The 16,568-nt window shown below is 44.7% G+C and overlaps 1 protein-coding gene across 1 annotated transcript in view; it reads right to left on the bottom strand.

Annotated features, from left to right (window-relative positions):
• Nucleotides 1-16,568, bottom strand: part of LOC148020409 (PQ-loop repeat family protein / transmembrane family protein) — a 49,898-nt gene that overhangs the window by 20,891 nt on the left and 12,439 nt on the right. The window contains exons 4-6 of the mRNA XM_087700711.1: nucleotides 11,799-11,923; nucleotides 11,582-11,624; nucleotides 10,565-10,682 (exon numbers count right to left, since the gene is read on the bottom strand). Of these exons, the coding sequence (XP_087556837.1) occupies nucleotides 10,565-10,682; nucleotides 11,582-11,624; nucleotides 11,799-11,923 (286 nt within the window). The remainder of the gene's footprint in view (nucleotides 1-10,564; nucleotides 10,683-11,581; nucleotides 11,625-11,798; nucleotides 11,924-16,568) is intronic.

Genomic DNA, 16,568 nt, shown 5'->3' with positions numbered 1-16,568 from the left:
CGCATCCTCCACCGCATAGCACCCAACCTTGGATATATCTCATGGGGAGCTTTTGTTAGAGATCAGTGATCATAGCCTGCACAGTCGGACCAGCAGCTGCACAGTCGGACTGTGCAGTCGGACTGCCACGTGGCAGTCCGACTGCCTGCAGCCGACTTATTCCAGGCTGCGCCCTATTTTCTGGCGCCCCAGTTCGTGGCAGTTTTCGACTATTTATAGTCGACATTTCCAGCAGTCTGGCCATTCTTCTCTGTCGCAGATTACAGACCGGTGCCGTGCAGATTTCTGTCTCTGTTCACAGATTTCAGACAGCAGACAGTGCAGACTGCAGCAGACTTCGAGGTGGACAGCAGGTCGCATCGTCGAGGTGGAGACACGCAGTCCAGCGCACTGCGCCCGTGTATATCTTTGTATTCAGCATTCTTTATACAGCAGATCTTCATTGTCCACTGTCTCTTTCTCTCCCTTCTCTCTCTGCGTTCTCTCTCTCTCAGTCCTACGCTTCCGCACCGCTGCACTCTGACATGGTATCAGAGCAGTGTTTGAGGGCTGACTGAGCGCAGAATCAACCTGAAGTGGAGTTTCCATCGCGACACAAATTTGCGTTTTTTGCGTTTAAGGGCAGACAAGAGGGCTGCGCCTTGGAACAAGGCTGAAACGAGTGTGGGCGCACAGGAAAGGAGTACAGGTGGTGGATTTGCTGCTGTTTACTGCTGTTTGACACGGAGGAAGTTTGAGTTTTCAACCTAAAAGTGCAGGTTTTGCTTTTTCATCGCCTCTGGCGGGTGAAGAAGCTTTGGGACGCGGAAGAGCCTTAGCAGGCTGAGTTTACCCAGTCAGAGGGGGCTGCTTTTGCGTTTGAGAAGGCATTGCAGGTGAAGATGTCTACAGAGATGGATCTTGAGTTCCAGGCGATTATGGACCGGAAGGTGCCTGTCTTACCGGCTCTTCCTACAGATCAGAAGCTCGACGGCGACAACTACCGCATTTGGCGCGTTATGATGTTGGCCATCCTTGAGTCCTATGATTTGGCGGAGTTGGTACAGGAGAATATTGACCGGCCTTCGGTAAGAGATGAGTCCAAACTCTCTTCCGATGCTCGTACGGAGTTGGCCAGGGCCCAGTCTCATTGGGACAAACTGAATGCCAGGATTCGATCCTTTCTCTTTCTATCATGCACTACAGCCGTGATCGCTCACATTGAGCACTTGACGGTGGCTCGTGAGATATGGCTGGAGCTTGATCAAATGTACAATCGGATGACCCTGATGAAGAGGGTTTCTTTGGAGGTACAGATGCGGACCTTGTCCGTAAATAAGTCTTCTTCGCTAAGGGAACACATTAACAAGCTAAGGCAGCTACAGATGCAGGTTCAGAATGCGGGGAAGCCGATTTCCTCCGAAGACATGGCGATCACACTATTGTCCCAGTTGCCGCCACGATTCGGTACATTTTACTCTGCCCTTATTGCTTCAGGGCGAGCGTCTACTCTTCGCTGGGAAGAGTTGGTTCCTATGGTCTTGGACCAAGAGGAACAGTTAAAGGGACAGAATGCTTCCAAGACGGAGGCATTGACAGGTCAAGCCTCTCAGAAGAAGGGGAAGGACCAAAAGAAGAAGAAGGGGGATAACAAGTCCAAGAAGGACAAGGAGAAGGACAAGGACAAAGACTCCACATGTCATATTTGTGGAAAGACTGGCCATTGGAAGAAGGATTGCCCTGACAAAGACACGAAGGACACCAAGAAGAAGGATACCAAGGATTCTGGAGCGGTGGCTGCACCCTCATCAGCTGCATTTCTACATCTAGTTGTCATTGAGGACGCTTCACCGAATGCTTCTGATGCTGCGATGACGGCTCCCCAAGCTCGAGAGTGGATTGTTGATAGTGGTGCCTCACGGCACATGACTCCTTCATCAGATGGTGTTGCCCAGCTGCGACCTTCACGTGGGCAGGTTCTCATTGGCGACAGCTCTTTAGTTTCTGTTGCAGGTCGGGGTAAGATGCAGCTTATTCCGGATGGACGAGGTGGCACCCATACCTCAGAGGTTTTGCATGTACCAGGATTAGGGTACCATCTCCTTTCAGTTCATAAGATTTGCTCCCTTGGTCTTTTGGTGGAGTTTGACAGTTCTACTATGCGAGTCCTTGATCGTGGATCGAGGAAGGTTCTCTCATCCGGATATGAGGAGAACGGCATTTACAAACTAAAGTCTTCCACTGCCCTCTCTACTCTTCTTCTTACCTCACAGTCACAGTCTGAGTTATGGCATGCTCGGTTTGGTCACCTGAACTATGACTATCTTCGGAGGGCGTCACGTGGACAGCTTGTTGGAGGGTTGCCGGATATAGTGGTGAGCCAGCAGCCATGTGTCTCCTGCATACGGGGGAAGCAGCATAGAGATGCCATTCCCCACACCGCTTCGCGGCGGTCTACTTCACCGATGGAGCTAGTATCTACGGATCTATGTGACCCTATGAGGAATGAGTCCCTGCGTGGGAGCTCGTACTTCATGTTGATCATGGATGACTACAGCAGGATGACATGGGCCTATTTTTTGGCACTAAAGTCAGAAGCTTTCTCGCACTTCAAGGATTGGCTTCTCTTTTAGGAGAACCGATCAGGCCGGAAGTTGAAGACCTTGCGATCCGACAAGGGAGGTGAATTTGTGTCTAATGAATTTGCTCGGTTTTGTGCAGATAGAGGAATTCACCAGGAGTTTGCCAATACCAATACTCCTCAAGAAAATGGTATTCTAGAACGGAAGAACCGCAGTGTGATCGAGATGGCGCGCACCATGATGGAGCACCGACAGACCCCTCAGGTTCTGTGGGCCGAGGCTGTGGCTACTGCAGTCCACATTCTTAATCGATCCCCTACTTCGGCCGTGGAAGGGATGACTCCATTTGAGGCTTATTTTGGGACGAAGCCAGATGTTTCTTACTTTCGAGTCTTTGGGTGTGATGCCTATGTTCACATTCCCAAGGCTCACCGTGATAAATTTGAAGCAGCTTCCCGAAAACAGGTATTTGTTGGCTACAGCTCCCAGTCCCAAGGCTACCGACTATATGATCCCGTCAAGCGGGATGTATATACTAGCCGTGATGTGCAGTTTGTGGAGGTTCCGGCTTCTTCAACGGGTGAGGAGCACCCCGTTCTTGGAGATCCAGGGGAGAGTTTGGCTCCTTCTACAGTTCCACTGGAGCCTGTGCCGTTTGATTATGATTCTATTTCTGACACAGAGTCTACTGTTCCACCGGACACCTCTAAGGAGTTACCACCGGTGGATATACCAGAGTCTTCTGCTGATGGAGAACGACGAGGGGAGGTTCGGCCTTCTCCTCGCTGGGCCCGTGACACACTCCATGATTCAGGGATCGAGGGGGTTCCTGAGGAGTGGGGACCGCAGGATGGTCCGCGGCGGTCACGGAGGCACCAGGCGCATTCTTCGGAGCTTGTTTGCTCCAATTATTGTTTGATGTCCCGTGTTATGCAGGATCGAGAGCCCACCTCCGTGAAGGAGGCTTTACAGTCCGCCCCATGGAAGAAAGCTATGAAAGCTGAGTTGGAGGCTATTGAGAGGAATGGCACTTGGTCACTTGTGCCACGCCCCCCGAAGAAGAAGGTGATTGGGGTCAAGTGGGTCTTCAAGACCAAATATCTCAGTGATGGTACTTTGGATAAGCACAAGGCTCGCCTTGTTGCTAAGGGTTTTGCCCAGCGCCCAGGGATTGACTGTCATGACACCTTTGCCCCCACAGCTCGTATGGCAACCATTAGAGCTATTCTTGCTTTGGCTGGCCATAGGAGATGGCCTGTTTATCAGTTGGATGTGAAGTCGGCCTTCCTGAATGGTGATTTGAAGGAGGAGATCTACGTTGAGCAGCCTCCTGGCTTTGGTTCTTCAGATGGGCAAGTCTACAGGTTGAAGAAGGCCCTGTATGGCCTCAAACAGGCCCCGCGAGCTTGGAACGAGAAGATTGATTCGTTCCTCCAGTCTCAATTGGGATATCGGCGGTCCAAGGCCGATCCACAGCTGTATGTTCACACTTCCGAGGATGGTTGTGTGCTGTTTGTATTATATGTTGATGATTTGATTGTCACAGGTGATGATGCACAGCAGGTCCAGGAGACAAAGTCAGCTTTACATCGGACGTTCGAGATGACGGATTTGGGGCTACTCCATTTTTTTTTAGGCCATGAGATTTATCAGTCTCAGAGGGGGATCTTTCTCTCCCAACAGAGATATGTACAGGAGCTCTTGGTGTCTTTTGAGATGGAAGATTGTCCGGCCCTCTCTACTCCTATGGATCCGAACTGGAAGGCCACTTCCCATTCAGCTTCTCCTTTGGCGGATGCGTCCCGCTATCGACAGTTGATAGGGTCCTTGATTTGGCTTCTCAACACCAGGGTTGATCTATGTTTTGCTGTTGGGCTCTTGGCAGGGTTCATGAGTGAACCTAAGACGGTGCATTGGCAGGCTGCTCAGAGGATACTTCGGTATCTGAGGGGGACGTCTGATTTGGGGATTCATTACCCCGCAGGGACAGATGGGTCAGATCTTGTACTTGCAGGTTGGAGCGACTCGGATTGGGCCGGTGACGTGGACCACAGGCGGTCTACAACAGGTTACTGCTTTACTTTGGGTGCAGGTGTTATTTCATGGAGTAGCAAGAAGCAGCCCACGGTAGCCCTTTCGTCTACTGAGGCGGAGTATCGGGCCGCGTCTTCCACCACATGCGAGGTTGTGTGGCTTCGGAGATTGTTGGAGGAGCTTGGGTGCCCCCAGACTCGTCCTACATTGCTGCGATGTGACAATGAGAGTTGCATTGCCTTGGCAAGGAACCCTGTTTTTCATGCCCGGACGAAGCACATTGAGATTCAGTACCACTTCATCCGAGAAAAGCTTCTGGATGAGACCATCACTGTGGAGTATTGCAAGACGGAGGACAATCTTGCGGATTTGTTTACGAAGGCGCTTCCTCAGGCTCTACTTCGGCAACATTCCAGATCCCTCAGGCTTCTGCCCTGTCCAGGCTCTGAGAGGGGGTGTTAGAGATCAGTGATCATAGCCTGCACAGTCGGACCAGCAGCTGCACAGTCGGACTGCCACGTGGCAGTCCGACTGCCTGCAGCCGACTTATTCCAAGCTGCGCCCTATTTTCTGGCGCCCCAGTTCGTGGCAGTTTTCGACTATTTATAGTCGACATTTCCAGCAGTCTGGCCATTCTTCTCTGTCGCAGATTACAGACCGGTGCCGTGCAGATTTCTGTCTCTGTTCACAGATTTCAGACAGCAGACAGTGCAGACTGCAGCAGACTTCGAGGTGGACAGCAGGTCGCATCGTCGAGGTGGAGACACGCAGTCCAGCGCACTGCGCCCGTGTATATCTTTGTATTCAGCATTCTTTATACAGCAGATCTTCATTGTCCACTGTCTCTTTCTCTCCCTTCTCTCTCTGCGTTCTCTCTCTCTCAGTCCTACGCTTCCGCACCGCTGCACTCTGACAGCTTTCTGCTAGTAGGCAGTCAGCTAGGGCCATCACCTTCTGTATGAGGCTAGGATGCCGAACACAATATTCATTATTGAGGCAAGGTCGTGCGCAATGGTCGGTCTGAAGGCTCTACCCATCCGCCAGGTACTAGAGCCCACAACAAACCGCTCTAAGATATGGAAGGTCATAGGGAGTCTTACTAGATAGCATATCTAGAAGGCGTGGTATCAGGAGGTTTTTGGCAGAGAGAGACTTTCAGTACATGCGACTTTAGCAGAGCTTTCGATGATAGGAGCTCCGATCTCATTTCATGTGCACTTGGGGCGGCAAAGACCATTTTTCATGATACAAGTAGGCAGCCCCAGATCGCGATACACCCCCCCTCCATGGCTTCTTGTCCCCATCCCCCCTAGACCGCCCTAAAAGGCTTGTATACTTGATATATCTGTGACTTTGATCAACTCCAACTAGTCTGTTGAGCATGAGCACTTCCTTGTACTTAGGGTTTTTTCCTAAATTAATATAATTAGCCACACTTTATTTGCACAAAAAAAAAAAGAAATTACACCCACATGTATTGAGAGAAATCATCCACTATTAAAAAGAATTAAGTGCACCATTTAAGGCAGCATTGGGCATTGGGCCACAAAGATCAATGTGAATCAATCTCAATGAACCTTAGCTCAATGAGTGAACCTTTGTGGAAAGGGGATACGGTGTTGTTTACCTAGCTGACGTGCTTTACAAACCTCTCAAGATATCCCAAGCCGCATAGCGATCGATCAAGTGTGCCTAAAGCTCTAATGCTAAATCAAAATGCTGAAGTTGAGAATGAAACTCAGGTAACCATAAGGAATAAAAGAATCGAATACCATAGAATCAAAAACAAGATTGTGCATGCCTAGCACTAGAGAAAAGAAATAAGATGGAAGTGGTATGTCATTTGTGCTAGTTTCTACTTGAGAATGACCAGTCCGAAGTAGAGATTCCGTCACACCTGCATGGTCAATAGTTATGTGCACCAAATCTATAGGAGGAAACTCAAGCTTACGTTCAATCTGTTGTTAAGCCCTATGCATAAGGATGAGATTGTACTCCAGTCGGCTGAAATCTTGTACGGTCAATGGACTCCATGGTAGTCCGAAGTTTCTCCACCCATGCTAGATCTAGCAAGGGCAAGCTGGGAGGCCCACTCATACTCGTTTCTTAACATGATTGGCTATGGAGTATGGAGCAGTGTATCAATGTTTGAAGTCATCTGAACCTTCTGTTATTCTTGCTTCTATGAATGAGCTCTCCAATCAAGTCCAAGGTTTCTAAAACAGAACTTGGCTTTGATACCATGTTACAAGATGCTCTAAACACAAAAACACAACACCAATTGTACGACAAAGCACAAACAGATAACAGAGAACACAGGGTTAGGGTAACTCACAGACAATGAACACAGATAATAATGAAATGAACGACTGCTGAATATACAATGCTCATGCAATAAATACGCTATGCAGACAGTGAATATTGTACCACAAACTCTTGTATCTCGAGGATTAGGACAAGGATAATGAGCTAGAGAGTGTGTTGTACTCTAAACAGATCCCGAAACGCAGAAGGACAACCTCCGGATGTCGAACACCAACAAAAGCAATCAAGAAAGGCTGGATTTGATGCAGACAGCAGTGCAAGAGAGAGAAAAACTAAAAACGCACGTACCTAAGGAGAGAAAATTTGGGCGATAGCTGTTAGATGCAAACGCAAATGTCTGAGACGAGAGAATGTCAAGCGGCAGCCATAAACTGCAAAGGCAAAACATTCAAAGAAAAGAGAAAGTCCTAGCGACATCAACAGTGGGCGACAGCTCCAACAGAGCTCCAACAGCGTGCAACAACTCCAAAGGCCTGGTGACAGCAACAACCACATGCAGAAGATAAGAATTAGGCACCAGATGATAGTAGGTGGCTGGTGGAAGCTCTGGATGTCCTCCGCAAATGGGGTGTGGGCAACAAAGTTATGGCTCTTGAAACCTGTAAAAAAACGAGAATAAGGGAGAGTGGTGGACTACGTGCCTATTTATAGAAAGTTTGGGACACCCAAATTAGGCGTTTGCATATGGGACACAATAACTCTCTAGGATCGCATTTCTTTTTAAAATAAAAGGTTTTCTTCATTAATTAAGCATGTTTTGGGGCTATTTAAGTCGAGCTAATGCATTTTTAGCTCAATACTTGGGGCATTTATGAATCGAGAAAACTTGGGATCTTTGCCAATTCAGCAAAAAGATTTGCTGCTATATGGATTCGATCCGTGAAGCTATCACCGAATTCTTCAGCTCCTCGATGGTCATCGACCTCTTTATGCATTGAACTACCAACATTTAGGTCATTTTCCACATTTTCAACTTCTTGTCTATGTTGAGAACCATGTCCAACAACCAACAACACGCATTGCATTTTTCCCTTCACCACATGACTGACCAAGGAGTGATCCATCCTCTCCACTCAATCCCATATCACCATGTGAAGACATGCTTGCTGTAATTCACTGCTGAGAGCAATTTCAGCACTAATGCAATAGTCCCAAGCTGCAATCAAGTGCCATGGGCCCACCAATTCAAAGGATTTGATGGCATCCTAGCAATGGAACCATGAAGCCAGCTTCCCTTCCGTGGATGGGTGGTAATTCCTTGACTAAAACTTAGTTACAGCAGCCACATTTATTACAAATCTTACGAATGCAAATTAACTTACAATCTTGGACAATGGACACCTTGTTGGCCCCAAAACTGGCACCCCTTTCAATATTTCTTTAACCTAATTGAAGAAGTTAATGTACAACAGGATTTTCCCAATCCCTTTCACTGTTCCAACTCCCCTTGTTGTCCAAAATGACCAGCAAGTCTTCAATCTCATTCTCCCCTTGATTCGGGTAGTTGATTGGTCTTTACCACTTTGATGGAAATGGAAAATACCCCAAATTCATTGATTTAATAGTCCTTCCACTTGAATTTAACTGAAAATAGCTTCAGTTCTATTGAATCCAAATCTTGGAGCTTCCAATTTTTTGCACCCTTCCCAAGGCTCCTGGTAAACCCTTAATTCTACTGCAAATTAGGGTTTACAGCAGAGAAATCTGAAATTTCTCAACCTCTAGTGATCTCAATGTTGTAATCTTCCGAGCAAGTCTATAGAAAGACTGGGAGATGAGAGAGAATACTGAGAGGAGAGAAAATTCAAACTTTCTTCACGAAGAACTGAAGAAAATCAGACATTAAATGCTGCTACCCTGTCAAACAACCATGAAAGTTGTCATCTACAGCTTAGGACCACCATACACACTACTACCCCATCCTATGTATGATCATCCGCAACAGGACCTTGGGCTGCTGTCACCTACTCCTAGAGAGCTCCAAACTACTGTCACTCCATGCTCTCTAACAGCCTCCTCTCTCACAATGGCTGGAATAGACTCCACCGTCCCCTAAAAACATTTTCCTGCTTCCATGGGCAAGTTTTGCCAAGTGGCAACCTTCTAATCCCATTTTCAGCATGATCCAGCCTATTAAATATTAACTTTCAATCTTTAAATACTGAAAATTAATCTAATAATTATTTCCATGCCAAAATAATAATCTAACTAGCCAATAACTAAAGTGGCTAGGCAAGTTCCATTCATGAGTGTCTTTGCGCCATCTTTGACCATCATATTGGCGTTAGATACAATTAAACGCCACTTTTTTAGTGTCACCAACTGACATTATGGCCAAATGAATGACTTAGGCCAACAATTGGCACCAAATACCACCAAGAACCTGTGCAACATAACTTATAGCAAGTTTTTCCTTTGACATCCCGTCATTTCCTCGGGTCCCAGGCTCATAAATTTACTCTAATCCCAGTTACACCTTACATGTGCAACATTTACTTAACCATGTGATTAAAAATTAATCCACACGTTAAGTGAGGTTTCAAAATTATATGTCCTCATGACAGCCGGCATAACATGCCCAAAATAGACATCAGAAAAACCATTTCAAAAATCCATGTCCTCATGACAGCCGGCATAACATGCCCAAAATAGACATCAGAAAAGCCAAATAAAATGCCTAAATACATAGGATAATATCCTTGTGCCCTAGCCCACAGGATCACATGCACAGACTCAACCATGAACTGACATATCTGCTAACACTTCTCTAGTGATAATCTCCCAACTTCGAAGGGAGGTCGTTTACCAAACAATATATGGAATTGAGGTTGGACCAGCTAGAGTACACAGTCATCCCAGCATTGGTGGAAGATGTTTATTCTAGTAATAATGGTGTTTGAGTTTGAAGGCTTCCAGCACCCAGTTTGCTGTCACTCAGATTCTAGAGAGTACAGTAAGACACTAGCCTCCTCAATACACAAGTCAGAAGAGGTAAGAGAATCCAGTGGACCTCGGATATTACAGCAGGAATAATAATGTATACAAGGATAAAGGCTGCCCACATGGAATCCATGTTGCACTTCATCCCGTATGCAATCTTGCACATTCCCCTTGCTCTGTGTATGTGTGCTGCCCAGTCAGATCTTCAATTGGACCACAAACAATCCTGTTTGCAGTACTTCCATGCACATACACGATGTCCACCTCTGCATTCTTGCTGATGTGAATGACTGACTGACTAACTGAGAACCAAGAGTGTCTTTAAATAGCCTAGATTCTTGAAAAAAAATTACAAAGCATGCCAAACTCATAAAGTAATTACAAATTTGGCCAAATCATTGAAAACTGTAATTTTGAACCATTAAAAGGATCATCTACAGTGCAGAACTTTTAGCCAACTATGAACCAATGGTCTAGGAACATTTTTACGAGGTTTTAGCTCAATCTATCACCTGAACTGTTTACTGTGGAAGGACGAAGCTGCCACATGCCAGGTGCACTACAAGCAGAGTGGTTCTGACAGAGAGAAAGGGCACTTTCTAACCCCTTTTTATTGTTCACTTACAGCTTCACAGACAAAAACATTCCATAACCACTTTTCTTCTTGTTGCTACAAATATTTGACAATCAGAGTCAATGCATACCTTGATCAATAGACTGTACAGCCATTTGAAGAAAATTACCCAGACCACCAGACAAATCAAGAAGAATGTTTCCAATGCTCCAGCCAACTGTGCTCTTTCTTTTATAATTCATCCAAGCCTGTAAGCAAAAATAAAATGGTGAGCATTAATAAGGATTTAGGTGAATTCTGGTTAAGACCTTATGAATTTGTGATTGTCATGTGATGATAAATGAAATGGAAAGAATCTTACCAAATCATTGGCTCCCTAGAATAGAAAGTCATAAAAGATGCTGGCCAGAATCTACAAGATTGCAAGCTCTCAAGGATGGATCTAAAACCATTTGTAGGAATCTTACATAATGGAATTCTGGTTATGACCTTATGAATTTATGGATTAGGTGAATTCTGGTTAAGACCTTATGAATTTATGATTGTCATGTGATGATAAATGAAATGGAAAGAATCTTACTAAATCATTGGCTCCCTAGAATAGAAAGTCATAAAAGATGCTGGCCAGAATCTACAAGATTGCGAGCTCTCAAAGATGGATCTAAAACCATTTGTAGGAATCTTACATAATGCTAGCATCTTGAGCCCCGAATGTCCAATGTGCATACAGCATCTTTCAATTATGAGCTGAATACCAGAGTTTCAAATGCTCCCCTCATCTAAAACCTACTCTCCCCTCATCTAAAAAGCCTACTCTCCCTAGTCATTTGGGTCACGCCTAACATTCATGAAAGAAATAGTTGTGCATATTGTTATGAGATGCTTGATAAGCTAAGCCCACTGTGGCATTGTAATGTCCTACAGGTTGACATTGGAAAGTGGATATAGTCAAAGCTCTCTCTTAGATTCCTTCAACATAAGGTGATAAGGTTTCTACCTCTTGGGTCACGTATCAGAATCTCATAGTAACGATACAAATAGCAAAATGTCAAAGCTGTCACTAGCCGTATGTATATAGCTTTATCAGAAGTTTGCATAACCTCAATATAGTCCAGCTCTTGGAAATTATAGGAACTAAAAAGTGTACCTGTGGGACATACTTGATCACTGTCATGACGACTTGGATAACACTGTTACAAAACAAGAAACATGAGGAGAGTTTGTGCACCAAACAATTGACCCAGCCAACAAAGTAGGGCCTCTTTTTGAAGAAAACAATGAGAATAATTATAACTTGAATGCCTTCACCCAGAGATTACAGACAAATAAAGCAACTCTGTCATGAAACATGGTCAGAAACTAACTTGAAATCTGAGACGAGCCAAAGCCATCTGCCTTGGGGCCATGCTATAATAAGACAAACACCAGCAACAAACCAAGCTCCAGCTGAAATACATATTGCGACCTTTGAGAGTTTTTGTTGACCCCTCTGCAAATGACGCATATGGAGGCAAATGCTTAATTTTCCAAAGAGGAAACCAAAAACCATCGGGTAGTGAAAATGAACTTTCCAGTTTGTTGAAGGGTGCAGATACAAAGATGCTGCTGAGTTAATCGATTTAAAGTCCTTGAACAGTCTTCTACTCAAAACCTTGAAAAGACCACTATCAGAAAGTTGTGAAATACAGCAGACCAGTTACAATTGATCATCTGCCAAATGGAATCAGCTGGTCTACTAGTCACATACTCAGAAATTATACTCCAGTCTCCTACACATTCTACACTCACAGAGTTGCACATACTCAGACTTCAGGCTGAAAAACATGATTATTTCTTGAGGGATGGATTGATAAGGTCAGAAAACTTCAAGCCTCCACATCCACTTGACAAGCAACAATAATTACCTACCATTCCCATCTAGTTGAGGAGAATGAATTAGGTTTTGACAACATCCATCGTTATACAAGGCTGAAAAGCCTGGTTATTTCTTGAGCAATGGATTGGTGAGGTCAGAAAACTTCAAACGGCATGCTTACTCCTTGACCAATGGATTGATGAGGTCAGAAAACTTCAAGCCTCCACATCCACTTAATAAGCAATAATAATTACCTATCATCCCCATCTACTTGAGAAGAATGAATTAAGTTTTCCTCCGAGGGGTTTCTTCATTCACCATTCTGCTCCACCAAAATTTATATTCCTTTGGACCTTCCATACCATGCCACATAAAACATAGTATTGGTAAGGCCTTCCTCCGTTCTTTGGACCTTGAGATGTGTTAAGTATTGGTGAGGCTGTCCTCCATTCTTTGGACCTTGAGATGAGTTCCAATGTGCAATGTGACAGTTACAAGTAGTTGGGATGAGTCATAGAATTAAAGCAGCGATGATGTGATGTGGTTACACATGGATTTGAAATCATTTCTCATATTTGACCCATTTTAATTCAAGGAAGCATAGAAGGTGTTCACATTAACATGTTATAGTGTGTTCTACTGCTTCCAATGAATGTCCCATTCTCCGCCATACAAAGTTCCACTTTCAGACTTAATCCTGAGATCTCAAACTTGCAGTTTCTTCAAAGGAGGATCTTGATCTGTTAGAGCAGAGCTACTACTATAAACCCTAAATGCAAAATGCAAAACTCAACTCCGCATTTTTTGTGCTCTCTATTCAACTACAAATGCATGCAAGGTCTCATCAACGTGGTAATGATACACAAATATTTCCAAGTTTACCAACAAGCTCAATTTGGAGGTGCAATCATCTGTGAAGCTGAAGCCATTTCCTGTGGTTGTTCCAGTCAATTCAAGTTCGCATGTGCCTCCTGCTGACTATCCAAGTGTGTGCCGCATTTGCAACAAACACTCATTTTGGCTTCTATAGGTTGATAGAATTGCAATCCGCGAGGAGCTCTAGGAGTTCTGAAATCACACACCATTTCAGAGCACCCAAAGCTCCTCAGGATTGGGACTGCTAAAAGGTCTTCGAGCTTCATCATTGTACGATTGATCAAACCCATGATCCACTCCACTATCACATTAATGCCAAGAAAATAGTATAGTACTTAATCCTAGAGTAAGGTCATATGCTAATCTTGCTAAAATAAATAAATAAGAGGGAAACTAAGCATGAGCATAGTACTAATCTTGATAAAAATCTAAATAGGGGGTGGGCGCGGATGGTGAAGAAGAAGAAGAAGACAACATTCCTTTATATGAATTATCTTTATATCCATAGACAACAGTTCTTGGATGAGAGAAAGAAAGACATTAACATCTATGTAAGGCCAATGTGGCCTATGAGACAAAATCCAAAGTACATCCATGTCTAATGTCATCTCATCAGTAAGGTGAAGATAACATTAAATAAGTAGCCCACGAAACAATGCTAAGAAATAACTTTACATTGGAACAATGCTAGAGTAAAACCATGTCTCGTGTTGTCCCATCAGTAGAAAGAAAAGGAAACCCAAATCTGACATTACTATGTACAGAAATATGTGGTGGGGATTGTAGACTATAGCTAATCTCAAGGTCTACACATGATCCCGCCTATGATGTGATCCCTAATTGCTCCACTAATATGCTTCGTAGTGAGTCTTTGGTGTCTCGTGATAATGGCTCTAATCCAACTGTGGTGCGGCCTCCTCGGACGCGGTCTTGGTAGATGGGGTCTTCATGCTCAACGAAGTGAAATGGCTCTATCCAATGTGACTCCACGGCATGGAATGGGAGGTTTCTAGCAAGGTATCTCTGTCTCTACAAGGCTAATAGTGTCATTAGGGTCGAATCTATGAAAAAATCTGCCACTACTTTTTGTGTAGGTCCCTCAAGGTGAGCTGGTCTCCTATCTTGCAATAGTGTTGTGCAGCGCCTTTGGAGCTCCAGGAGGAAAAGACCTAGGTATCTTTGGTCCTCATACTCCATGACTCGATGAAGAGGTCCAAAACCATAATGGAAGAGGCTGTATTGCTTGCCACGTCATTTGCAGCCTATGTTGGTAGTTTTCTCTCTCCTCCAGCTGTCGCCCAGCAGGCAGTCCAGCCTTTGTTGGCAATTTTCTCTCTCCTCCAGCTGTCGCCCAGCAGGCAATCCAGCCTGCGTTTGGCAGTTTTCTCTCTCCTGCAGACTATCCTGCCTGCGTTTTTAGTCCCTCTCTCTCCCACAGCCTGCGTTTTTAGTCTTTCTCTCTGGTGCGGTTGCTGGTGTTCGACATCCAAAGGTTGCCTTGCTGCAATTCGGGATCCGTTCAGAGTACGACACACTCTCCAGCTCATTACCCCTACACTGATCCTTGAGATACAAGAGTTTGAGGTTCAGTATTCATTCACAGCATAGTGTGTTTGCTGTATGAGCATTGTATATTCAGCAATTATATCACTTTAGTTATTTTCTGTGTTCATTGTCTCTGAGTTACCCTAAACCTAACTCGGTTCTTTTATCAGTTTGTGCTTTGTCGTACAATTGTTATTTGTGTTTCTGTGTCATAGTATTTCTTTACACTTGCGAAGATAGAGATACTCCCGGCTCGCACTAGAGTCATCTAGATACCTAGCATTAGAGGGGATACTGAGTGCTAGTATGCTCGGATAACAGAGGCATAGTTATGGCTACATGGATTACACATGGATCACCTCCCACCAGTACAGTATAGCTTGGATTGCCCTCATGTGAGAGGAGTTGAACCGCATCATTAGGATGGAAATTATTCAACTACATAGAGCTAGGACATGAGTGACACCTAGTGAGGATCTAGGAACAAATATGGCTTTCTACCAAAAACATCTTTTGCACATATCCCCCAATGTCTTTGTTGTCTATTTGAGATACATGGATGCACGATAAAGAAGGATGGTGGTGTGGCGGTAAAGAACCGCCAATGGAGATAGCTCAGGATCCATCCAAGCATCCTCTGCACAATGAGATGCAAAGTAGTATGCTACATGATGAGAATACGGATGCAACAAGTGCCACTTGGACAATGTCTCTCATGGGAAAATTGTTCACTTTCCCAAGCGCCCTTTACAAGAATGATGAAATCATGCAATGCAAAGGAGATGTACAACAAGGAAGGGAGGCCGATGTTGAATACAACTACCCAATCCTATAGAATACCAAGAATAGTAGGAATCCCCTCTCAACCTTGGATATCAACGCCGAAGGAGGAAAAGAAGCCTGGTGTCAGTCTTCAAGTAGTGGAGAATCATGGTGATAGATGAAGATGAGGATAAAGCACCCCAACTAGAAGAGCAAGGTAGAAGTCACCCCCATGATAGCATCAAGGGAGATGTTGCATGATCCACCTCAGGAGGGGAAGCCTCCATGTTGATAGAAGAGCAAATCTCCTAGGAAGATAAAACCATGAAAGGAATAGTGCACATCCCATGTCTGCAACCCAAGAAGGACCGGTGCAAACCTACATATTAGCCCTACATTGAAATACAAAATCCTGCAAAAGAGATTAGCATCTGCAAAACAAAGATCAGTACTGATATGCTCCAAAGTAAAATAAAACAAAAAGTAAGGATAAATGAAAAATGTGCAATGAGTGTGTCCGGATGAGTGAATGTAGCAGAACATTAAAGAAGGAAACACTAAGGATATGGCTACCATCACATACGACCACCAGTAGGTCAAATGAAACGCCAGATGAGGTGGAGAAGTGGTCCTAGATAGAGGTGCAAAGAATGACCTAGGAATGGATGCAAAGAGAGCAATGGGTGAGGAGCTAGTTGACCAAAAAGCTAATTCTTCAAGGTGTCATGGATTAAAGGCTGCCTATGCCTAGCTACCTACATTCACTTATACTAATTACCCACACACATGTACACTGCAAGTGACAGCCGCCTATCACTATCACTTTATTCTTTATTCTTTACACGACAATAGAATAAGGAAAAGCAGGTCACATATTCTGACTATTGGACTTCCCATACACTGTCTTGCTCTCTCTTGCTTGAGCCTCCATAGCTCTTACTCTCTCTTGCTTCAGCCTCCATAGCTCTTGCTCTCTCTTGCTTCCGCTCGTGCTTCCACTCCTACTTCACCTTTCAACCAGTATCAGAGGGGGCATTCTAGAAGCTCCTCCTTCTCCAGGTAGCATCACCTACACTGATCCAAAAGCCCTTTGTTG

This window comes from Lygodium microphyllum, chromosome 19, assembly GCF_053477565.2.
Source record: "Lygodium microphyllum isolate KBCC chromosome 19, Lygodium_microphyllum_v1.1.10, whole genome shotgun sequence".
Lineage (NCBI taxonomy): Eukaryota > Viridiplantae > Streptophyta > Polypodiopsida > Schizaeales > Lygodiaceae > Lygodium > Lygodium microphyllum.
Note: the sequence above shows the minus strand (reverse complement) of the source record. Positions and strands in the feature narration are given on the sequence as shown.